The 25,125-nt window shown below is 41.4% G+C and overlaps 1 protein-coding gene and 1 long non-coding RNA gene across 2 annotated transcripts in view; one reads left to right on the top strand and one right to left on the bottom strand.

The window, feature by feature from the left end:
• The window catches only part of GPC6 (glypican 6), a 1,075,997-nt gene extending 1,066,237 nt beyond the window's left edge, over positions 1-9,760 (top strand). The window contains exons 8-9 of the mRNA XM_067712922.1: positions 1,078-1,253; positions 5,355-9,760. Of these exons, the coding sequence (XP_067569023.1) occupies positions 1,078-1,253; positions 5,355-5,557 (379 nt within the window). The 3' untranslated portion in view covers positions 5,558-9,760. The remainder of the gene's footprint in view (positions 1-1,077; positions 1,254-5,354) is intronic.
• Positions 1,100-21,627, bottom strand: LOC137210881 (uncharacterized). Its single transcript, XR_010936768.1, has 3 exons — positions 21,405-21,627; positions 2,005-2,258; positions 1,100-1,282 (listed from the first exon to the last, which is right to left on the bottom strand). It is a non-coding gene; the product is annotated as an uncharacterized lncRNA (long non-coding RNA).
• Between the last annotated feature and the right edge of the window lie 3,498 nt (positions 21,628-25,125).

The following is a 25,125-nucleotide window of genomic DNA, read 5'->3' as shown; positions in this document are numbered from 1 at the left end:
CGGGCTGGATTTCAGCCCCAGCTCCCTCCCTCAGCAGATGGCTTTGTGCGGTGACCAAAATGCCCTGCCGAACTTGGAAGCCCTACAGAAAAGTGGGCAGATCCCTAAAAACTGGAAAACATCTCAAAGAGAAAGTGAGGATTGACCTGGGGCTTTAAAGATATTTAAAACTTGAACGGGAAAGTTCTTTGCCGGCAAAGATAAGATGGATCCAGGGAGAAGATTCCATAAGGCAAGGAGGGTACCTTGAAGGGAGTGTTGCAGCCTAAGAAAGTAGACAGGAGGTGGAGATGGGCTTGGATTGCTGAGCCATAAAGTGTGAGTTGTAGCTTATGATCAACCAGGCAATATGGTGCAGTGTTTGGGCACGTGGGCTCTGAAGTTAGGTCCATTAGCTCTGTGACTTTGCACAGTTACTTATCCTCACTAAGTCTCAGTTTTCTATTATACAAATGGGGCTGAAATAGTACCTACCTCCTAGACTTGCTGGGAGACTGAAGTTTTCTTTCTTTTTTTTTTTTTTTTGCGGTACGCGGGCCTCTTACTGTTGTGGCCTCTCCCGTTGTGGAGCACAGGCTCCAGACGCGCAGGCTCAGCGGCCATGGCTCACGGGCCCAGCCGCTCCGCGGCATGTGGGATCCTTCCGGACCGGGGCATGAACCCACATCCCCTGCATCGGCAGGCGGACTCTCAACCACTGCGCCACCAGGGAAGCCCGAAAGCAGTATTTTAAGAAGGTTACCCAGACAGCTTGTGAAGGTTGTGCTAGAATGGAAAGATGAGAGCGAGGAAGTCCCTTTGAGGCTGCTGTGGCAGTGTGCGCCCCAACACTCCAGTAAGGGGCACCAGAAACGGGAAAGAAGCCAAAGGCGCGAGAGCCTTGTGAGAAGAGTAAGAGGACAGCCGCATCTCCCTCTGGGAAGATGTATGCCTTGTTTTCACCGTTTGGCCCTTTTTCCAGGAACCGAGCCCGAGTTTTGCCAACGTTTGGGCTCACTTTTAGAAACAACGCGGCAGAATCTGGTTTCGAGGTCGCTCCTGCTTCACCCTCCCCTGTCCTCCCTCTCTGCCCGGCAGATACTTGCCTGAGATCATGAACGATGGGCTGACCAACCAGATCAACAACCCCGAGGTGGACGTGGACATCACGCGGCCCGATACGTTCATCAGGCAGCAGATCATGGCCCTCCGTGTGATGACCAACAAACTGAAGAACGCGTATAACGGCAATGACGTCAACTTCCAGGACACGAGTAAGAAAGCCTTTACCAGCACCTGTAACCTCCAGAGTGAAAACCATTATAGATGATTATACCATAATTTGTCTTTTGTTTAAAGAAAGAATTTTTATTTTATATTGGAGTATAGTTGATTAACAGTGCTGTTAGTTTCAGGTGTACAGCAAAGTGATTCAGTTATACATATACATGTATCTATTCTTTTTCAAATTCTTTTCCCATATAGGTCATTAGAGTATTGGGCAGAGTTTCCTGCGCTATACAGTAGGTCCTTGTTGGTTATCCATTTTAAATATAGCAGTGTGTACATGTCAATCCCAAACTCCCTAACTATCCCTCCCCCGCCACCGCTTCCCAGCCCAACCCCCCATAACCATAAGTTCATTCTCTAAGTCTGTGAGTCTGTTTCTGTTTTGTAAATAAGTTTATTGTGATTTTTCCTTAAGAGCAGTGTGCACCTCGGCTCTTCTGTGTCATTCTTACCCCATCTGCAAAGCTATTTATAGTCCTTGGGGTAGAGAGCTCTGCTCTGCAGAACTTAGGATACTACTAAAATCATAACTGCTCTTAAGGAATGGTTTCAGTGGCTGACATTCAGCTATACTAAAGCTAAAACTGAGTTTTGTCTGCCAGTTGATCCATTAATGATAAGGTAGCAAAGTAATGCTTTCCCTTTCTCCTCTCCCCATCAGCATTTATGTCTCTGCCTCAAACTCCCATCCTTCCTCCCAACCACCAAGGGAAGAATATTCTCAAGATTGCTCACTCAGACAAGGCTGGGAAGGAATCCCTGTTGTATCACTTCAGAACTGAGGTCTTGAACAAATTATCTCTTGAGTCTCAGGTTCTTCTGCTATAGGATGGGAAGCATTCCCGAATAAGGATCGTTGGGAGGTTCATTTGAGGCTGTGTGTAAAGGAGCTAAGATGATATCTCATGTGCCGTGGAATCAACTGCGTCAGTTCTTTCTCCTTCTCCAATCATGCACATACACGACCCACTGACATCTGTATCTGAAATCTTGAGAAAAACAGTAAAATGCTGAAGTAATATTACACGTGACTATTTTATTCAAGGTCACAGAATATCAGAAGTGATTTGAAAGACTACTGAATGTACATCAGATGAAACTAACTATATTTGGGTTTGTCTGGTTTCTAGATGCATAAAGGCAAGATTTTTGTTGTTGTTGTTTTATATATTATAAAAGAATATATTCTCTAGAAGAATATATATATTCTTATGTATTTTATATATATATATATATATATTCTTCTAGAGAGAGTTCTCGGGAAAAGATTTTTTTTTTTTTAACATCTTTATTGGAGTATAACTCCTTCACAATGGTGTGCCAGCCTCCGCCCTGCAACAAAACGAATCAGCTATATATACACACATGTTCCCATATCTCTTCCCTCCTGTGTCTCCCTCCCTCCCACCCTCCCTATCCCACCCCTCTAGGTGGTCACAAAGCACCGAGCTGATCTCCCTGTGCTATGCGGCTGCTTCCCACTAGCTATCTACCTTACGTTTGGTAGTGTATATATGTCCATGCCACTCTCTCGCTTCGTCACAGCTTACCCTTCCCCCTCCCCATATGCTCAAGTCCATTCTCTAGTAGGTCTGTGTCTTTATTCCTGTTTTATCCTTAGGTTGGAAAAGATTTCTTGAACTTAAGATGTGGAGTTGCCAGTGATTCTGTAATTTGGTCGCTGAAGCAAAAGATGACGCTTGTGTGCTTGAATTAATGAGATAGAAAGAAACAAGTTACAGATGGAAGACATGAAGTCATCTGAGTCTTAACCATCATTCCACTGAGTTGTCCCCTGCAGAAAATTTTTCATGCTTAATTCCCTTTTAAATAACTCAAAAATTAACTTTCTAAGTGCAGGATAATTGCCAACCTGATAGAGTTGCTTTAAACTTTCTCAAGTCCTCCCATTATTTCTTTCTCTTTACTAAACCTCTCCTCCCCTCTTCAGAAGAGTAAATTACACGAGGTTTTAGCCTTTGCTGCTTCTCCCCTGCTCATTCCTTAGCTTCACTCCTCTCAATTTATCTTTTCTGTCTTATCTATCTAATATAATAAAATGCTTTATTACCTAGAGAATGACTATTGGAATAAATAATTCAAGATACATAAGAATTAGTTGATATTGGCCTTGGTTCTGTCTCCTCTCTGACCTAAAGAGATTGTATGCATGTCAATCTGCAAAGCTTAGGGAATGTCCTCGAGGAGATATCTTGCTCCATTTCCCCTAAAAAGAAAATAAAAATCAGCAACACTTAAGACCATCACTTTGCTCTAACCCCAGCACCGAACTTGGCCTCCTACATTAGGATAGTGTCTTTCATATAAACCACTATCACATCTTATAGTCATCATCACCCTTACCGCTTTCGACATTTAAAAAAATCGCCCCTTAAATACCTGCACGTGTGATTCCTTTCAGAAAGAGATGGGGCCGTTATTTTTCTCAACTAGATTCTCGTCATTATTTGCATACCACATTTTTAATATTCTAAATCACCTTAGTAATATCTTTGTAAAGGTTATATTACTTCTTGTTCATAATACCAGTGTTTAATATAATTCCCTTAGCAATTGTGATATCTCTGAATTTAATTAATGGGCATCTTCCCCCTTGCAAGGGCACTAAAGATAAATTAGAGAAAATGTTAAGAACCTGGTATAGTGTATTCAAGTGATCTTACGTGGTATTTAGATGTCACATTTTAAAAATAAATTGCACTGAGTTGAGCCGTGCTTATTGGGGGGACATTGGAAGGTCCCTGCATTACCTGGCTTTGCTGAAGTAGCGTAGCGTCTAGCGGCCAAGATGGTGCCAGTCTTTCGGAGCAGCTCAACATGCACATCACCGTTTCAGGCCAGCAGGGAGGCATTTAGGGCTATTGAATGGACTCATTGAGCAAGGAGGGGAAGTAGCAAACGTCCTTTCCAGGTGTACAGTTTCCTAAGCCCTGCTAGGAACATTATCTCACTTGTACCCTATAACAATTCAGTGAAATAGATATGATTATTCTCATTTTTACAGGTGAGCACGCAGAGCCCAGTGAGACTAACTGGCTTGCCCTAATTCATTTAAATAAAAGAAAGACAGCAGGTTAAAATCTAGGTCGTCTTTGCCGTAGGAACCACATTTCTTCCATCAGGCATCATTGCGCACACTGGCTTTGGTGCCCTCACACATTTTATCAGGGGGTTTTCACGTATCCTCAACAAGGTGAGTGTTATTGTCAGTAGCTATGGAGTTGGGGAAACTGAAAGAAGTTGAAGAAACTGCCCGAGGCATATTTAATAATTCAGTAAGTATTTACTGTAAACCTGCTATACGCCAGGGGCCATTAAAGCCAACGGGGATACAGAAATGAACAGTATGCACAACGTGTCTGCTCTCCCCCAAAAAGTATACATTCTCATGGAGGGAACAAGAAAGTAAATAATAGAGTTGCAAATGGTGATAAGTACTTTTACGTAGCTAGTAATGGATGGAGACTTAACTGGACCCAGATCTGAGACAAAGCGTTTAAGAAACATGAAGGAACCAAGCAGTCAGTCAGAAGTGGGAATAGAGAAGGCTCAGAAGGCATATGAGGCAGGCAGGGACGCTGGCAGGCTAAGACGGAATACTAAGTGGACACCTGGGCATTGGTTTCAAGCGCGGAATGGCAAACTTCTTCTGTAAAGAGCTACGTATCAAATATGTTCAGCTTGGTCAGAAATACAGACACAGACGTCTCTATTAACACTGTGTTTCAGGGACTTCCCTGGCGGTCCAGTGGTTAAGACTCTGCACTTCCACTGCACAGGGCACGGGTTCCATCCCTGGTTGGGGAACCAAGATCCCACATGCCTCGCGGTGCGGCCAAAAATAAAAAAATAAAAATGAAGCACTGTGTTTCAGATGTCTGTTTAGATACAGTCCACCCACACATCACACACCTGCCCATTATAAACAAACCCATGGGGGTGGAGTGGAGTGGAGGACCCTTGGGTGGGGAGATGTCCCCTGCCACCTCTGTGCCCAAATCTCACGTGTGCCCCACTCTTTGCTAGACTGGGTCTAACTCTCCTTTTCGATCTGTCCGCACCAGGTGATGAATCCAGCGGCTCAGGGAGTGGCAGTGGGTGCATGGATGAGGTATGTCCTACGGAGTTTGAGTTTGTCACCACAGAGGCCCCGGCAGTGGATCCTGACAGGAGAGAAGTAGACTCTTCTGCAGCCCAGCTGGGACACTCGCTCCTCTCAGGATCTCTCGTCTGCATCGCCCTGGCGTGGCAGAGACTGTGCAGATAATCCTGGGATTTTGGTCAGATGAAACTGCATTTTAGCTATCTGAACGGCCAACTCACTTCTTTTCTTACACTCTTGGACAATGGACCATGCCACAAAAGCTTACCGTTTTCTATGAGAAGAGAGCAGTACTGCACTATGCCTCCCTTTTTGTTTTCCCAAAGAGTACTGGGTGCCAGACTGGACTGCTTCCTCTTTCCTTCAGCTATCATCTGTGGGAAACTTGTTTATTCTAGAGAATTCTTACTCAAATCTTTCATACCAGGAGATTTTCTTACCTTCATTTGCTTTTATGCTGCGGAAGTGAAGGAATCTCACGTTGTGAGTTTTTTATTTTTTTCCCCATTTAAAAAAAAAAAATAGGAAGAAAATCATTTTCCTTGCAAAATCAGGCCAAACCCCAAGACAACTGCATTTTCAACAAAGAAGCAAACGAGAAAAATAAAAGAGCTGTAACGCTGTAAGTTCGGCATTGCCAGCCAACTCCCAGTGTAAGCTTTTCTGTGACAAATCAGGTTTACAAAATGCTTATGTGGAGGTTTGAAATTTTTTTTAATGTAGTGAAAATACACTGTTGTCTTGGAGGTCTTGCGCGCCAACCATACAATGCCAAGCTGATTCAGAGGTACTGATAGGAAATTTAGAATTCCATCTTTAATCGGAGAGTAAAATGTGCTACAACTCAGCACCTCTATCTCACCCCGATTTCAATTTCAGTAATGGTACCATTTTCCTTAATTCTCTTAACGTCTGACCACTGTATCCAATTGGCACGGATTTTTCCGTTCATCTCCAGTTACTAGTGGACACCCTCATGAATTCATCTTCCTCAAGGGTCTGAAATGAAAATAATCTTCAACCATACAATCGCTTTGCTTTAGCCACAGGCTTGACGTGAATTAGATGTTTCTGCCCCGTGCTCATTACCCTCCCAAAAGAAGAGTTCCTTTAATGAACCGATAAACAATTAGATCCATAAGTGAGTTTTCATTTTTAACTATTTGCTTTGTGTCAGTTGGTTTCTGCATCACAAGGGCATTCTCTTACAAAATAACTCACAACAACAACAAAAAAGTCAAGACAAAAAAATATATATATAGTATTGACATGGAGATTTCTTTCACTTTTTTAGTCTTAGTATGATCATCTATTTTTATATCTATATATATATATAAATCACAGATTTTAACTTCTTAATTCCAAGCTCAGGGTTGACACACCTTTGTAACGAAAATGTTTTGTCAACCAGCTCTTCTTGTTTTGTGCTGCTCAGAGAAGGGATTCCTCAATGATCTGTGAGCACCAAGAATCAAGAAAGAGAACTTTTTACGTATCTAACCGTCCATTTATTAAAAGTTTGCCAGGGCACACCCTTCTCACACGAGCGTGTTTTGTCCTGGGTGCTCCAGACTGTATCGAACGCATGGGCAGAGCCGTGGGTGTGCAGAACTTCACTGGTCATGGAAACCGTATGCGCAAGGAATGTGATTCACACAAAACCATTGCTTTCGGTACAACGCCTTCAGCCTAGGATTCCTGCTTGGCACTTGGAGAAATATTCTAATTCAAGAGGCTGATTCGGAGCCTAACTGACCCGCCAGGTGTGCCAAAGCCAGGCGTTACGCTCCTCCCGACAGAGAGAAGCAAAACAAACTAACCTGGGGCTTTATGAATACCATTGGCTATCCATGTGTTTTTTGGTTTTTATGATGTATCTGGGGTTGGGAAAAGTAATGTTTCAAGACACCATAGTATGCCAGTCACGTTAATTAACCCATTGGCAGTCATGACACATCAATGGTATTTTTCGATCTCCGTACTCATCAAAATTATGATTAGTTATTGATTTAGTCGTCACACTTAGGTAGAACACACGCGGCACAATAGTATTAAGTGTACTTGAGCACTTCTGCAAAACAAGGTATTTAGAAGCATCTATTGCTGTTGTTTGCCTAACGAAATACGGAAGGTAGGATTCTGAGAGATTTTGTGGTACCTTTTCACTTAGATCTTTATGAGATTGATACAGTCTAATTCAGCATTACATACTTCTAGCAAACCATTCGTTTCACCGCCAGACTTTGGCTTCCTATCACCAACGACACATAAAACTATCTCTATGAAGGACCAGTCATTTGTGTTGCTCATTGTGTTGTATGTTCAGAAATCAGTATTGTCTTTCTCCAGTAATTAAGGTGCAATACAAATTAAATCAATCTTGATTTTCCAAAATATTTGAGTCATAACTTGTTTTCATAGCTTTAAGCTCCAAGTCTTTCCTTTTAAAAATATATCTGCATTGTTTTCTGTGAAATAGATCAGAATGCCTTGTTTTCCCTGTACTTTCACCCCCAAAGGGTTTTGTGCATGTATGTGAATACACATTATATTAATGAATGTGAACCTGTGTTCTATAAACACTAACCACACAGACAATATATAAACGCCTGTTTCATTTGTTTCAACACCTTCGTTATCAATACTATTCATATTGGTGAGCTATAGTGATCTATATGAGCCAGGCAGAGAACTGAAATCACGATCAGTTAATGATGCCACAGTATTAGTCACCTGCATGGATGTGGTCAAAATATTATTGAAATTGTACTTCCTGGTTTTTATCATCATCCTACTATGTCATATGATTTTCAGACTAATTTCACATAGGAATTTTTTGTGCCCTAAGGGAATTAGTTTAATCTAGTTAACCCATTTCAGTAAGTATTTTGGAATCTCCCCCTCCCCTCACCAAGTTAATTTCTCTCGTTTTAGCATAGTGATAGGGGATGCAGTGGTGCTCCATTATTTTTCCTGACCTGTCCTCGTTTGCTTTGATGTCCCCTAAATTTCTGTAATCACATCACAACCTCTGTTATGAGTAGAGAGGGATGGGCTCACTGAAATTGGATGCTAGGAATTGTTGGGTGGTGCTTATAACTGCAAACACTTAGCTTATTGAAGTGCCTCTATTTACATGTTCTTTAGTTATAATATGTATTTTTCTAACAGAAATACACGTCTGTAATTGGTGTATATTATACTTTGTATACGTTATAACGAAAGCTAAACAGAGGCTAAAGTCTTTAGCAGAGAAGAATAGATTGCAAATTCACGAGTTTGAGCTCCACTTATGGTTCTGTATCGAGCGACAGCCACGACAGCCTTCTCTCGTTTGAATGAAGGTCAAGTCGCGACTTTGATTAGAGCCATCACAGAACATTAGCACTAGCAATCTGACTCCCTTACAGTGACTTACCCAGATCGATATGTTGTGTTCCCTGCTTTAGTGGTAAGGGATAGATAATACTACTTTGTCTACACTGAAAAACACGACCATGCGTTGATAAGCAGTAGGAATTATAAAAGTAGCGTTCTATAAATCAGACACACTGAAAAGATTATTGGACGCAGAAGCCTGATATTTAATTTATATTCCCTGCTGCAGACATTAGCCTACTTTCATTCTTTAGCCATTACGTATATGTTCTGGCTACACACCGAACACCAACTGAAGTCCCCAAGGAGGAATAAAACCCGAGCAACTCCCGAGTTGTGATTCTTTTACTACTTCTCTTCGCAAGGCTAATTATCAGGTGGTTTGATTAAAGGTGGAAGGGTTAGCAAATGCAAGTTCTGACTTATCCAAAACTTGCAGAAATTCAAACTCATTTTCATTTACTTACAGTCACTAACAAATCTGACTTCTAACTTAAAAAAAAAAAAAAAAAGGAGGGGAGGGGCACTTTAGCTTTGCCAACAGAAGAGTAAGGAGACCATAACTTACAAATTTGCAATGTGTTCCTCCTCGGTGGAGACATTAGCCAGTGTTTAGTTTTAGGCCAAGTTCTACAAAGAGAGTATTGATCTGTATGCATTCTGGAGCCTTGCTATAACACAGTTTGCTAAGGCACAGGACCCAGCCTAGCATGGGGCTGTTTGAGCCTCCGTGAAAGTTGAAAAGTACTGGAATCTTTGACATTGCCTTGTAATGAGGTACTTCTGTGAAAAGACACCTCAAGATGGCGTAGTAGTGAGGTCTCTGTGTGCATATGCATAACATATATGCAGGACAAATGTGTGCACCGATCAAACCTAAAATTTTATGTGACTGTCAAATGAATATTATTTGGGTTAAGATTTTTTTCATTTCTGATTTGGATAGAAAATTGCTATTAATCTTGTATTAAAATAGTTTTTAAAAATCTACCAGTGCCCTTTCTGCATTTTCTTAATTATTGTCATAGTCTAAATTTCAGAGCTTTTGAATTTTTTTTGTTTGAGAACTTTTTAGAAGCTGCAATTTTTTTAAAAAAAAGAGAAGAAAAAGAACCATAGATTTAAATCAGCACCACTCACCTAAGTACACTTGGCCTTTGAAATCAAGAACTTTTAGAACTTCAGAACGTCTAGAGCTTTCCAAACATGTATGGAAGATACTATACCTCTCTTCTTTTGTGTTGGTCTCTTCTCTAAAATAAATTAGTAGCTTGACTGATGTCAGTACTTTATAAATGAGGTCAAAAACTAAGATAATGTGTAAAAGGACTAACAATTTCCAAATTTAGCAAGTTGCACTGCTTTTTTATTTCTGAAATTTCCATGCTCTCAGGAATGCTAAATACTGTATAGCATGCTAAAGATTCACTTAGCAGATATTTATTAAACACCTGCTCAATGCTAAACCTTGTCTAGGTGCCAGTCTGGGGTTGTCAAAATCACCAGCTGGGAAGTATTCATTCTTTTTTTTTTTTTTTTTTTTTTGCGGTACGCAGGCCTCTCACTGCTGTGGCCTCTCCCGTTGCAGAGCACAGGCTCCGGACACGCAGGCTCAGCGGCTATGGCTCACGGGCCCAACCGCTCCACGGCATGTGGGATCTTCCCGGACCGGGGCACGAACCCGTGTCCCCTGCATCGGCAGGCGGACTCTCAACCACTGCACCACCAGGGAAGCCCGAAAGTATTCATTCTTTACTACAGTTAACCATGATTATTACATCACTTATTTCAAAAATGCTCTTTTAAATAAAGGAACCTATGTAAATAGAGTTATCACAAATATAACATTTAACTGTAAGCAACATTATAATTTAGCTCACACTACTACTATGTTGATTTCTATTAAGCAAAGTGATTTCTACAAAACAGTTAAAGAACTTTAGGATAATTCCATGTAAAAAGCAGAATCTAACAAATGCTATTTGGAAATAAACTGGAACCAATTTCATCGAAAAGAAAAACTTCCAAATGGGTTTTGAGAAAAAAATAATAAAACCACCGCCACTCTTATCAACAATATTAATTTTAATTCGCTCTTTGGATAAATAGACTATAGTCAAAATATACACACAAATATGAAAACTGACATTGATTTTTCAAATACTAACTTATGAAATAGCTAGAAAGATGTAGCCATAATTCTGTCTGTTCAAACAGACATTCCCAATTTAGTGCCAATACATCTCCATTCCACAGACACATGCATTTGCTGATATAAACTTGTGGCCAAACATATTTGGTCGGCTCATGAATGGAGCACACAGTGAAGCCAGGAGGAATTAGCTGCCTGCCTTTGTAGCTCACTTAAGGAGCTCATGTTCTTGCACATGTTGAAATAGAAAGCAGAGCAAGAAAACAGAAATTTTACCCAGTGAGTGTTCAAGTTTGGAGAGAAGCAGAAAGAAGACACACAAACTGGATTCAAGGGAAGCAGAAGAGTATTTACCTTGAATAAAGCCATCTGCCCTTCCATAGGAACTAATGTCTGTAGAGTTCTTCAATAAAAGAAAAAATTGGCTTAGGCAGTAACGGTCATCTATTCTTTTAAAAAAGAATGTGATGAGCTCTATATCACGTGCCAGACACATTTCTGGGTACCAGAGCAAGACGCCATGAAGAACTGAGTCAAAATGGGGTAGTGACTAAGGAGGAGATGCCCCTTGAGACCAGTGGTCCAGAAGAGGCTGCCTGGGTGATACTCAGGCTGTGACCTAATCATGGGAAGAAGATGCCACGTGCAGACATGGGGACAGAGATTTCCAGGCAGAGTAAAAGCCAATGTAAGGATGTACGGAAATGAGGACTAGTAAGTGAGATGTTGGATAGTGGGAGATGGATGGAAAGTTAAACAGGGGAAGGCATGCTTAAAAACCCTGGTCTTTTACCACGTGGTGAAGCCAGAGCCCTAGAAGGACCCAGCCCTACACAGCAGCCCTGCTGGGGGCGCTTATTAGTATTTTAAAACACATTTTAGCAAAGAAGTATGCTAAGGTCTTTATGTATATACTTAATCTTTATAGGATCTCTATGATGTAGGAATAATAATGCTCGTTTTATACTGAATAAAATGAAACACAGTGAGATTAATGAACTTGTCCAGCCACACAGGCGAGGCCATGATAGGAACTGAGATCTGTAACAAGTAGGCAGAAAAGCGGCAGTATATAGGATAATTTTGGTTTTTTATTCCACACACAATTGAATTTTCCGAGGGTGTTCTGAGAATTGGCAACAAGTATATGAACAGGCATTCACAGATGTTTACTCGCACAGAGGATATATATTAAAACCTTATTCCAAGATGTAGTGCCATTTAGTTGCTCTCTGTTTTCAGTTTTTTTCAAAATTAAAATCCTAAGTAGACACGACTGATTGTGGGATTTTTGCATAGCATTGAACTTAAAGCCATTGTGAACCAAAGTTTGATGCCTAGGACAGGAACATACGTACCAAATCTGCTTTCCTCTTGTTTGTCAAGTTGGCTTAAACATCATATTCACAGAAAGGAAGTCAGGCTTAGCCCGACTCTCAGGGCTTCTTCCTATACATTAGCCTTGTCTATAATTTATTGTCCGTTCGGACAGTCAAGTGGACCTAAACTATAAATCAAAACTATCCAACGAAGGGCTTCCCTGGTGGCGCAGTGGTTAAGAATCCACCTGCCAATGAAGAGGACACGGGTTCGAGCCCTGTGCCGGGAAGATCCCACATGCCACGGAGCAACTAAGCCCGTGCGCCACAACTACTGAGCCTGAGCTCTAGAGCCCACGTGCCACAACTACTGAAGCCCGCACGTCTAGAACCGGTGCTCCGCAACAAGAGAAGCCACCACAATGAGAAGCCCGCGCGCCACAACGAAGAATAGCCCCCGCTCTCTGCAACTAGAGAAAGCCCACTCGCAGCAACGAAGACCCAAAGCAGCCAAAAATTAATTAATTTTTAAAAAAAGAGTAAAGAATCAAAGTAAAAATTTAAAAAATTAAAAAAACTATGCAGCTGTTAGTCAATGCAAACAGACAACTGATCTGGCTGCTTTGTTGACTAACTTGACTGTATCTTGAAAGTATGACATTGAGACTCAGCTGAATCGAAGTCCTTGCGACAGTTTTCTCAGTTAAAATAAGGACCAGATCGTGGAGTACCACGTGTCTTTCTTCTTCATGGAGTTAGAGCTCCTTTTATTGTTGGATTCCACCTCATGTCGTTGCCCTCCTTACCTGAGAGAATTGATGATTACAGGTTTTACCCCACTTTAAAAGGTACTCTTTGGACATTTCATAAAGGTAGGTGAATATCAAGTTAGAGGAAGGTTGGTTCGCAAAACTCTATTTCCTACTCTTTCATGATATCAAATGCCTTGTATTTACATAAAGCATTTCACCCAAGGGAGCTTTCGAATTCATTTTCTTTGATAATCTTCACCACACCTCCATGAAGTAGGCAGGAATTGTCATCCTTATTTTCCAGATCAGAGACACTTCCTGGTGGAGCCACGGTCTTCTCAGTCTGTTCATTCTCTCCCTTTCTGCTGCTTTTTCTCTCCCTCACCCCTAATCTACCCAAATCTTAAGGACTTTAATGTGAATCATTCTGGCTCCTATCGACCTCTCACTAATTTATAGAACCAGCCCCCAGTAGCTCCGCCACAGAAACCCAATAACAAATCCTCCAAGCTGAGTCTTAGTGGAACGATACCCCAAAGAGTCTTCTAATTCATCTCCGGTCCTGAATCACATACTGTGAAGCAGCATATACTGAATTCTTGTGTGTGAAAAATTAGATGTCCCCAAATTTTATCAAGCCAAAGAAATTTCACCCAAACAGCTTTATCAAAAAGCTTGTTGATAACACCATAATGATTTCACTACTTGTTTGTTTGAACCGTTGCATATGAATTAGCATGTTAAGGCTATATTCCTACAGCCAAAGATAAGCCCAGATTCTGTGCACGTGTTTGTTTTTAAGCTTGAGGGCCTTTTATGTTTCATTGAAAAGAGAGAAGTTTACATTGAGCAGCGTATTAGTAGACATACAGCACGAGCCATGAGAAACGTGAAGGCAAAATGAATTTCTCCAGGAAAGAAATAAAAAAGACTTCTCCTACATCCAAAATCTTTCTTCCACTGGAGAAATCCTATGACCTTTCCCCTCATGGGGCCTCACGAGCAGGGAGAGTGATGTAGGATGGCACGAAGGAGGTAAAATGAAGCAAGAGAACAGAATAGAAATCCAGTGCCATTTGAAACACACGAGGATTTCCCTGGTGGTCCAGCGGTTAAGACTACGTGCTTCCCCTGCAAGGGGTGCGGGTTCAATCCCTGGTCAGGGGAGTTCCTCATGCCACGAGGTGTGGCCCAAAACAAAACAAAACACACACACACACACACACACACACACACAATGAAACACGTGATGTTGTCTATGTTATTTTGATCAATTCTGAACCTTCACTGTGAAAGTCTCCTCTCAAAGGGAAGACTCCCTACAGACAGTATAATGATGGCAGTTAATGAAAAACTTAAAAAGAAATCACAGAGAAATGCCAACAAGCACATGAAAAGGTGCTCAACGTCGCTAATCATCAGGGAAATGCAAATCAAATGACAGTGAGCTAACACCGTACGCCGGGTAGGATGGCCACCATCAAATAAATAAATAAAGTCACACGTGTTGGTGAGGATGCAGAGAAATTGGAACCCTTGTGCACTATTGCTGGGAATATAAAATGGTGCAACCACTGTGGAAAACGGTATGAAGCTTCCTTTAGAAACTAAACATAGGAAAAAAAAAAAAACTAAACATATTCAGCAATACCACCCTTTCAGGTATATACCCAAGGAAATTGAAAACAGGATCTTGAAGGGAGATTAGCACTCGCATGTTCACTGCAGTACTATTCACAATAGCCAAGAGGTAGACACAACCTACACGTCCATCAGTGCATGAACAGATGAAGAAAACGTGGTGGATGCATGCGATGGAATACTAGTCAGCCTTAAGAAAGAAGGAAATCCTTTCATATGCTACAGATGGATGAAACGGGAGGACCTTACGAATGGTGGTTGCTAAGGGGTGAGCGGGGGTTGAGGTGCCAAGGGGAAGGGGAGTTGGTCAGTGAGTTAAGTTTTACAAGATGAAAAATTTCTAGAGATCTATTGCACAAGGAGACACATAGACTGTACTATACACTTAGAAATTATTAAGATGGTAAATTTTATGTTATGTGGGTTTCACCACAATATAAATAAATAAATAGATGATTAGATAGATAGATGATAGATAGGTAGATGATAGATAGATAGATAGACAGATAGATAAGAATGCATGTGCCCTGTTTCCAAGAAGTCCAGGGTCTAATGTAAGCGTGGGAATAGACAGCAAACTCATGAACAGCTGACTGTATAATTGCTGCAATAAATACAGGCTTTCACCATGCACTATGGAGTAAAGAGAAAGGCAAAGGGGTGCTGTGTAAAGAAAACTGGTTTAAAAAAGACAACACAAGGGCTTCCCTGGTGGCGCAGTGGTTGAGAGTCCTCCTGCCGATGCAGGGGACACGGGTTCGTCCCCCGGTCCGGGAAGATCCCACATGCCGCGGAGCGGCTGGGCCCTTGAGCCATGGCCGCTGAGCCTGCGCGTCCAGAGCCTATGCTCCGCAACGGGAGAGGCCACAACAGTGAGAGGCCCGCGTACCGCAAAAAAAAAAAAAAAAAAAAAGACAACACAAGAAACCTCAGAGGAACTGTGGTACGTTGAATGACTAAATACTCTTCTCCACTCACAAGGTATAAATAAGAAGTCTCTATGTCCCAAATTGTCTGAGACAGTCCCAGTTATATCTGTTGTCCCAATATAATTATTAATAGCACCCTTTCACTCTCTGGAGAGTATCCCTTGTTTGAATGATAAATTACACGGTCACCCTCGGTATGAATAATGGCTATTCACAAGATCAATTTGCACTCAAGTGTGCATGACACTTTAGAGTTTTCCAGAATAGCCACCCAGCTGAAGACGTACCGGGTAATATTACGGACAACTAAGCTTCCTATGTAAATTCACCCTGCCTACTTCCATTGAAAAACATCTGGAATTAGAATCAAGAATCCAAAAATAACTCTGACATCATCAAGTACACTATATAATCCCAGCTCACAAATGCCCACCTCTAAACATCTCAAAATGGGCCATACTTGGAACTTGATCCCAGGTGAATGACCCCTCCTGCTTTTCAGTAATTTTGCTGGGTATGTCAGTGAACGAAACCTCTGACAGTTGGTGCAGCCCCAGAAGTTGTATTCTGGTTCCATTTGCTGCTGCTGGAAGGAGGCAGTTGGAAGCATGCTTTCTCCATTTGCGATCTTAGCAGTCCCAAAACAAGTACAATCATTTCCTTCTGTTTCTTGAGTCACATGCACCATCAATATTTTGATGAGTAACTCTCAACCTATAGCTCTCAATCTACCTCCTGCCCCAGCACACATGACACATGATGTTCACATCAAGTGGCACCAATAACTTCCTAGGCATGAAACGTACCCCCCACCTTTCTCTCCCGCTCAGATGAGCATATCAGAATGCAAGGAAGCAACGGGTATGAAGTTATCAGAGTTAATGAGGAATTCACCCTAACTCACAAATTTTGCTCATTCAATTATTATTTCTAACTACTTGCAGCACTCTCCAATTGATTCCTACCTTGGATTTATAAAACTGTGCACTGTTCCCTTAACATCTGGGAGGATGTGTTCCAAAGAGAACAAAGTGTGGTATAAAAGGTGCCACCTGCTGACACCCAACATATAAAAAGATACCCCTTGGATTGAAGGTCCCTGGCAGAAAGGAACTTACTTTTGATTAAATCAGTCAGCACTTCAAAGGCTAATTCAGGCTTTAAGGATCAGTTGGACATAAATGTGCAGATTTGCATTGTCTATAGAATAAATATGAAGGCTCCTAGTAGAATTAAAAATATGATACAAATAATACTATATAAGACTTGCAAGATCTAGCCAGTGACTTAAATTCAATTCATATATTTATATTATATGTTTGGGAAGATATATAATTGCTCAATACATATTCCCTCTCCTCAAGGACCAAACAACCACATCTACTAAAAAAGAACAACAGCAGAAACACCAATAAAGACAATGCCTAAATTTCCTCTAAGCCCTTCCCATATAGTAATTCATCTTACTCTAAAAATAAAATATTTTTTTAAAATAGTAGGTACTCTTATTGTCCTAATTAGACAGATGAGGAAACTGAGGCACTGACAAGCTAAATGACTCTCCCAATGTCACAAATAGCTAGAATTTAGAAGATATAGAAAAACGCTGAAGTCATTATTCACAATAGCCAATATTTGGAAATAACGTAAGTGTCCATCAGTGGATGAGTAGATAAAGAAAATGTGGTATACATACACAATGAAATGTTATTCATCCTTGAGAAAGAAGGAAATCCTGCCATTTGCAATAACATGAATGGACTCTGAGGTCATTATGCTAAGTGAAATGTCAGATGGAAAAAGACAAACAACGTATGAGATCACATATGTGGAATCTAAAAAAGTTGAACTCAGAGAGTAGAATGGTGGTTAGCGGGGGCTAGGGATGTGGCAAATGGGGAGATGTTGGTCAAAGATGTTGGTCAGACTTCAGTTATAAGATGAATAATTTCTGGGCATCTAGTGTACAGCATGGTGATTATAGTTGATAATAATGTATTTAATAAAGATATTTTAAAAAATTAAAAATAAATTTAAAAAATAATGTATTTATACTAGAAAGTTGCAAAGAGAGTAGATCTTAAATATTCTCAACATACAAAAAATTGGTTATTATGTGACAATGGAGGCATTAGCTAAGGCTATGGTGGTAATTACTTTGCAATATATTAAGTGTATCACATCAACACCTTGTACACCTAAACTTACACAATGTTATATGTCAATTATATCTCAGTAAAAGGTGGAGAAAAAGAAAAATGCTGAAATCCCCAGAGCTGGAAACACAGTGTGGTTACTTGAAGAGGTACACAGCTCAGACAGAACAGAGGTCAAGTTCTGCCTGCTGTGCAGTAGCATGAAGGAAGGAGAGAGCCTACCTGTGGAAATGATCTAGTGGGGACTCCACTGCAGGCAAAGTACATGAAAAATAGTCAGTGATCATCTCATTTCCATCTATGCTTTTACTCTGTCAGGATTTTTCAGATTGTGTTTCCTGTACATACCCTGGGGTATGGGGAGAATGCATAGCTCTGGAAGGATATACATTAAGCCATATGTATAGGCACATAAATATATACGGGCTAGAATAATTGATCAAAAGGAGACCTGGATGTTTTTTTTCTTCCCAACTCCACATACTCCAAAGAAACAAATGAGGCAAAATACTGACCAGCAAAGTTCCTGTTCGAGCTTATGGGGTCTTGATGACATCGAGATAAGCCGCGGTGGCTTTGTGCCACTTAAGGGACCATCTAACCTCTTGACTGCATTACAGCTTTCTCATCATACTTTCCTATTTATTACCCTGTGTGCAGCATCCCATCCTCTGGAGTGCAGAAAATCCCATCCCAGCGGCTGAATTAGCCTAATCACAGTTCTTTTCTACCCCAGCCCTGTTCTGGCCATGGGGAGAGAATCAGGAGAAGAGGGGAGAGGAGAGTTCTGATGTCCACTGACAGCTAGAAGAAGGTGCTTGACATTTCTTCCACGCTCCCAGTCACTCTCCGCTTCGCCCTAAGCCTTTATTAACCCAGTGTGGAATGTGGCAATTTCCTAAGCTGCGGTCATTACAGTAAATGCCATTTCTCCCCATAAGGCTCCCGTTAGCTGCTGTGTTCCTTGTGCTTATTTAGCTCATGATATTTCATGCCAAATATTTGAGAGACAGTGCTCAGAAATCACCAGGCAGCTCCACTGTGAAATAGTGTTCCCATCCATCAGGGGAACGAGCAGGCTGCAGGGATGTTGTGTTTGGTATTTGCTTTCCATTCATTATGTGTTTCTTGCTGAGTCTGACTTTTCCACAAATATTGAAGCTGGAGCTGACTAATGACTCTCTGCGAACACCAACTCACGCTGGTGGTTATGCATCTTTGGAAAGTGCTTCATAAATACTATTAAAAAAACTCTGCTATATGGTGATGGCAATCGTGCCAGATGTGACACTGTGTTTTCAGACAAAAGCGATCTTGAAAAGGTTTCAAGGTAACACTTAAAAAGTATTCCTGTATTTGGTTGCCTAGCAAGATGCCTCATGAGTGTTTAAAATACATAAGAGGTTTGAGTTCAGATAAAGAATGTGTTACCAGATGGTAACAGTAATTACCCTGTTCCCAAACTTGAAGTGTATTTACCCTGTCTTTTGCCTACCAAGTTGCCAATACACTATTCAGCTTTCCAACTGGAGCGCACCATTTCATATTTCCTGCCGGTACACATATATTAGTGAACGTGTGCTTTTATTAACAGGGTAAGACAAGAATATTTCAGTCGTGTTGTTACACCTACTGCCTGATATAGATCATACAGGACAAGGATACAATTTAATTGGCAATAACTCTTGGGAGCCAGAGTAATAGTTGCCCAGGAGTTCTTTGTCAGAGCGTTCTTGGCTTTGCATTAAGTACTCAGCCACTAAATTCTTTTCAGCTCTGGAAGCAGCAGCCAGGGAACACTTTGGAAGCTCTATAAAAGGCATTCTCCTAATCTTCAAATCGTTGGAAAGACACTTTAGCATCTGTTAAAATATTTTTTTTCCTTCTAATCTGCCTGAAACTAATAGGGAGAAAATTCTAAGATGTTTCTTAATTAAGCAATAAGAAATGGTGGAGGGTGGTCTGTGCTGAGTTAATCACAGTTGTAAAGCATGAAAAAAGGAAAAGTGTTAAGTACCTCTAGATCCTTAGGCATCTAATTTCCCTCTGAATGTGCCTTATTGCTATTATAAAGAAATCTTTTCTTCCCAATTCCTGGAAATCTCCACCCCTTCCCTGAAATAGTCAGAATAATCCTTCCCTCATTAGCCTATGAAATTACCCAGCCCATAAAAACTAACCACCCCATATTTCGGGGCCTCTTACCTTCTGAGATGGCCCACGCTCTGTCTGTGGAGTGTGTTTTTCCCAAGGCTGTTCTCACCTTTTGAGACGACTGCATTCTGTCTACGGGATCTGCGTCTCTCTAAATAAATCCACTTCTAACCTATCACTATATCTCTCACTGAAATCTTTCTTTGATGAGACATAAAGAACCTGAGCTTCATTAAGTCCTGAGACCAGGTGTGTGAACTCAGTTAAAGGACCGTGGATTCAATTCCCAATCTGAGTTGTGCGGTTTCAAAACCAGTTTGCAACGCCCCTCTTTAAAATCTTCAAAAAGGTGAGCACCCAAATCCTTAAACCTACTTTCTAGTCCCTATTTTGAAACTAGGACTCAGAACCCCTTACACACACTCCTTACCAGCAAATCTGGAGCTCCCCAGAGAAGCGCTGCAACGCAACCTTGCTATCTCTTCAGGCCATGACCCAGTAGTTGTTCTTGCTATGTTTATTCAACTCTGAGATTAACACTAGTAATTCACTCTGGAACAGTCTTTTACACTTCTCACCTCCGTGAAAAATTTACTCATGCCTCAGGTGACCTAATTTTACGGAATGACTTGTTAACAATAGCTACAATAGCAACACAAACCAAAAACCCTCTATCTGCTCTGCCATTATAACTGTGATTTTCATTCTCATAAGAATTGGATGGAATAAGTCCACCATGCCACCAACACACTTCGTATTGTTTTTCTTTTCACTTTCATTTGATGTTTTATTCCCGGAAGAGACCAAAATCTTTTGGTTTGAAACTTTACATTAAATACTAGAGTTAAGTACCTAACTGGTGTTTTTGTACTCCCTCCTCAGCACGATCAATCCTCATGATTCAAAGATTCCATATTTGCAAATTTGTCTACTTGCTAAAATTTATTTGAAAGCCCCAAATCAATACTCAGGCATTTCTACAGTTGTCCACACACATGCATATGCACAGAGAAGGGAACACTGTGAGTCCCTTGATGCACACATCCCAGCTGAGGTCGAACAGGATGAGGCTCTGCTCTCTCATTTCAGCTCTCCAACTATAAATGACCGTCCTTGCTGCAGTCTCGTTAATGCCATGCTGTTCGCATTTTTGTGCTTTTCGTTGGTGATTTTGCTGTTTAATGGCCCCCACTGTCTAGCATTCCTAAACTCAAGGAGTCTGTGATGTGTCTTACCGACAAAATGCATGTGTTAGGTAAGCTTCGTTCAGGCATGTAATGTTCTGGGCCGTGAGTTCAATGTTAATGAATTGACAATTTACATTAAATAAGAAGCCTTTAAACAAAAACATACATAAAACAAAGTTCTGTGTAGATGGGTTGATGAAAATGTCAGAGGGTCATAGGAACCTAACCCGGTATTTCCCCCAGAAGCAATGATTCACTATTCGCTAATTCAGGGTTTGCTGTGACTTTATGGGACATAACTACCGTGAATAACGAGAATCAACTGTATAATCAAAATTGTTTACCTTTATGTTCTTCCCGACTCAGCTGGCTCTAACCAAACTGGTAATATTTGCAGTGGTCTTGAGGGTAAATCAAATCCATTTTCAAGGAGGTGTTGTTTTTGGTCTCTACTTTCAGCATCTTGAGTACAGATTTTTAAAGTCTTTTGGGGCTTCCCTGGTGGCGCAGTGGTTGAGAGTCCGCCTGCCGATGCAGGGGACGTGGGTTCGTGCCCCGGTCCGGAAAGATCCCACATGCCGCGGAGCGGCTGGGCCCGTGAGTCATGGCCGCTGAGCCTGCGCGTCCGGAGCCTGTGCTTCGCAACGGGAGGGGCCACAACAGTGAGAGGCCGAAGTCGTTTGATTTCAGCCACAGCTGGATCTCATTAAGGCCATGTTTCCCAACCTTCCCCTCCATGTGTGTGTTATTCTGATGTCAACAGATGTAGCTACTTGAGCCCAGAAGAGCCCTGGCCAGCTTTGGCCCCTCCCACAACCAGAGAGCAGAGAAAATCAATATGGTGGCCTGCCTCTGACTCTGCTCCCAAGTATAAGAGAGGCTAAGATGAGCTATCGTAAGGAATGTTTGGAAGGCTTCTTCCAGACTTTTGCTGGGCTGGGGACTCCACTGATGCCCATATGCATTTATAGGGTAGAGGGAATCCCTCTTTCACCTCAGTCAGTACCTCCAGCAGAAAGAGCTACATAATCTACCAGACCCATCACAAAATGAAAATGTCGGGTGCCTTGTGCAGGAGAAAAGTGCAGTTACACGTATAAAATAGAAACCTTTTCCCTTTCGTCCATGATCGCTCTCCCAGCTTGTCATGGTGTTTTTCAATTTACTATTTAATGTTGTAAACAATGAAACTACAGCATACCTTGTACTGGTCATTTTTATATTGTGCACTGACACTTTTAAATGAAAATATAAGTGTATCTGACTCTGGCAGAAATCACTGACATTACACAATCCATGTCCATTCTTTTATCCAAATTCCTGACACCAATGCCAGTTTATTATCATTCTATTTTGAAACCAATCTTATTTTCCCACTCTCTGAACCCCAAAACAAAAGAAAACAAAGGAACAAAAATCTTCACTCCATCTTTGAGTTTTTTAGTTCACAATAAATTACCAAACCATAGATGAAGACACTGCCCAAGGTTATCTGTGCTCCCTCTGTAATGATGTAAGGACTGGCATAATCAATATATGTTACAAACCAAACACTACACGTGAGTGTGCATGTTTCCTTGAAGGTTCGACTGCTAATTATAAAAGCCAATGTATTCCTAGATTTTACTTCGCTAAGAAAGTCCGCGCTAAATTTGGTATCCCACGCTGTAATTAAATTATGTCCAGAAAGATGTTATCAGTTCCTCTCTCCTTTTGCTTCATTTTATCCTTTTGATCTTTTTAATTTTCCTCCGTTTTACATTTTATTTGCCTTTGTCAGCCAAAGTTTCTGAAGATAAGTAAGGCAAAAATCCCACGGCAATGAAACGGTCCTCCAGTCCTTTTTATAATCACAAAGCATGAACTTCAGATTCATTAGTTGAGATTCTATGCATGATTGCTGAATATCTATGTGCGAGCACCACTTTTAGTGTCTTCACCTGTGTTACCTAACAGTCCTTGCAACCAACCTATGAAGGAGGCAGTATCATCCTTCTGTGAAAGAAACTTGAGGGTCAGAGAACATGTATAGTTTGTCCAACATCTAGAACCAGCAAATGTTAGAAAGAGAATTTAGAGCCAGCTTTCTGTTTCTCAGTTCAGTGTTCCTTCTGTTATATCCTATAGTTTCTCCTCTTTAGTTTAGCAGAGTCTTAAAGATCCTTTAATCCACACCCCCTCGCCCCCCACCAACTTTATAAAATGGCAAAAGGAACCTCGGAGAGGTCAGGTTGGTTACCCAAAATCACTCTGCCAGTAAATGGAAAACTTGGGGCTAGATCTCAGTCTCCTGTCTCCCGGCCCACAACTGCGGATCTCCCCATGCTCTTTCTTTACCGCCCTCCTGCAGTTTAACCCTCCCATCTTCCTGACCTCTAGAGTCATATTGCAGAGTTCCAAGGTTTGCAAAGGAAAAGCTGCCAGGTTTGGAGGGGAGATATTCCCTTCCCTCTGCAAAGAAAGGGGACAGTGAGTTCAGAAACAAGACTGGTCGGATGCCAAACCCCATGTTCCTGGGGCAACCGATACCCTGGGAGATGCCTGCGTGTGGCGCCAGAAGAGCTGCGCTCACCTCAGCAGCCTGAGGCGGCCCCGTCTTAAAGGGAAAGGGACAGCAGTGGACAACAGTGCACGGATCCTTTAGCTAGGAGGGGACTGTTTACAAACAGTTTTCAAAATGCATATGGGGGGGAATCATGAGAAGTTACCACAAGAACAATTAAGTCAGACTGAAGACTGCATAAGCCCCAGCAGTGCTGAGTCATTCAAGAAGGGGGAAGCCCAGAGATGGGAATCCCACATTTCTTGCTAGTGGGTCAGATGTCATTTAACCTGAAACAAAAGAGACATGGTCATATCTGGACCCCAAGGTTGTGACCTCAGTCGTGCCTCTTACTTTTTGGAAAGGACTTTTTAATTAGGATTAAGAATACAAATTTCTATTTATTAGTTGAATTGGGAACAGTGATGAGTGATAAAAGGGCCAAAGTATATTTGCCTTTGTTCCCTTAAATTTTGTTCAGTAAATATACAATCTCCAGGGTTGGGGGTCATGGGGGGGGTGGATGTAGAGTTCATCTCACGTAGGTTTAACATTTTACATAAATAGACATTATTTTGACCTTGTTAATGGTCTAATGAAAAAGAATAGTCTGACTGGGGTTGTAAATTAAAATTACCGTCAGCCAAGTGCTATTCACCTGACAACAGCTGATTCTAATTCCAATGATAGTCAATCTCCAAAGACGTTGAAGTTGAAAATACAACAACAGATATAGATTCCCAGAGAGTGAAAAAACATTCTCAGATTTTTAATTACACCTCACCGTTTCCACACAATCTTAATGATGTATTTTTCAGAATTCTTATTTTTCTTTCCTTTCTTTTCCTGCACAATTAAACCCATAGATGACCAGCTTACATTCCTTCGAGGCTACATCAACCCTCACTAGATCTCCATCTTGATCCCCAATGTACTAAACTTGTGAAACTTACATTAATCTTTCTTTTGCTTCATTTTTTTAACACACTTTTCTAAAATAGTAAGGAGTAAACATGAAATTAAATACTCAGAAAGGCGCACCAGTACTGCAGGGAGAAAAAGCGAACAATTCTTGAACTGAGCCGTCGCCTGGCGGGGAACCCCCAGAGTGGAACAGCTCACAATCTTCATCGGTTCGCTGATCTGTGCAAATCCAAAGTGCAATTTGTAAGGCAGGCTAAGAGTATCCACGCATAATTTTGGGAAGAGTATGTTCTACAACGGCCAAATATGTGAAAAACAAACAAAATACGCAAAGACGAAAAAGTGACCTCTGGAAAGGTTAAAATGACAAATTGAAACCTTCAAGGATCCAGGCAAGCGCTAAGCAAGGGGGTGGGGCTCATGGGGCTGAGCAGGCGGGGAATCTGTTCATTTCTCCTGCCTGGGAGGCAGGAAACAGCTCACCCTCCAGCCTAAGGCGGGGAGTCAGCCCTTTCCCTCCTGACTCTGATTCACTCTCACTTCAAAGCCAAACCAAGGGATGAAAACCAAGGAAAGCGCAGCGTCCAAAGAATATCTGT

The sequence above is a fragment of the Pseudorca crassidens genome, chromosome 18 (assembly GCF_039906515.1).
Source record: "Pseudorca crassidens isolate mPseCra1 chromosome 18, mPseCra1.hap1, whole genome shotgun sequence".
Classification (NCBI taxonomy): domain Eukaryota; kingdom Metazoa; phylum Chordata; class Mammalia; order Artiodactyla; family Delphinidae; genus Pseudorca; species Pseudorca crassidens.
The sequence above is the reverse complement of the archived record's forward strand: the minus strand, read 5'-3'. Positions and strand labels throughout refer to the sequence as shown.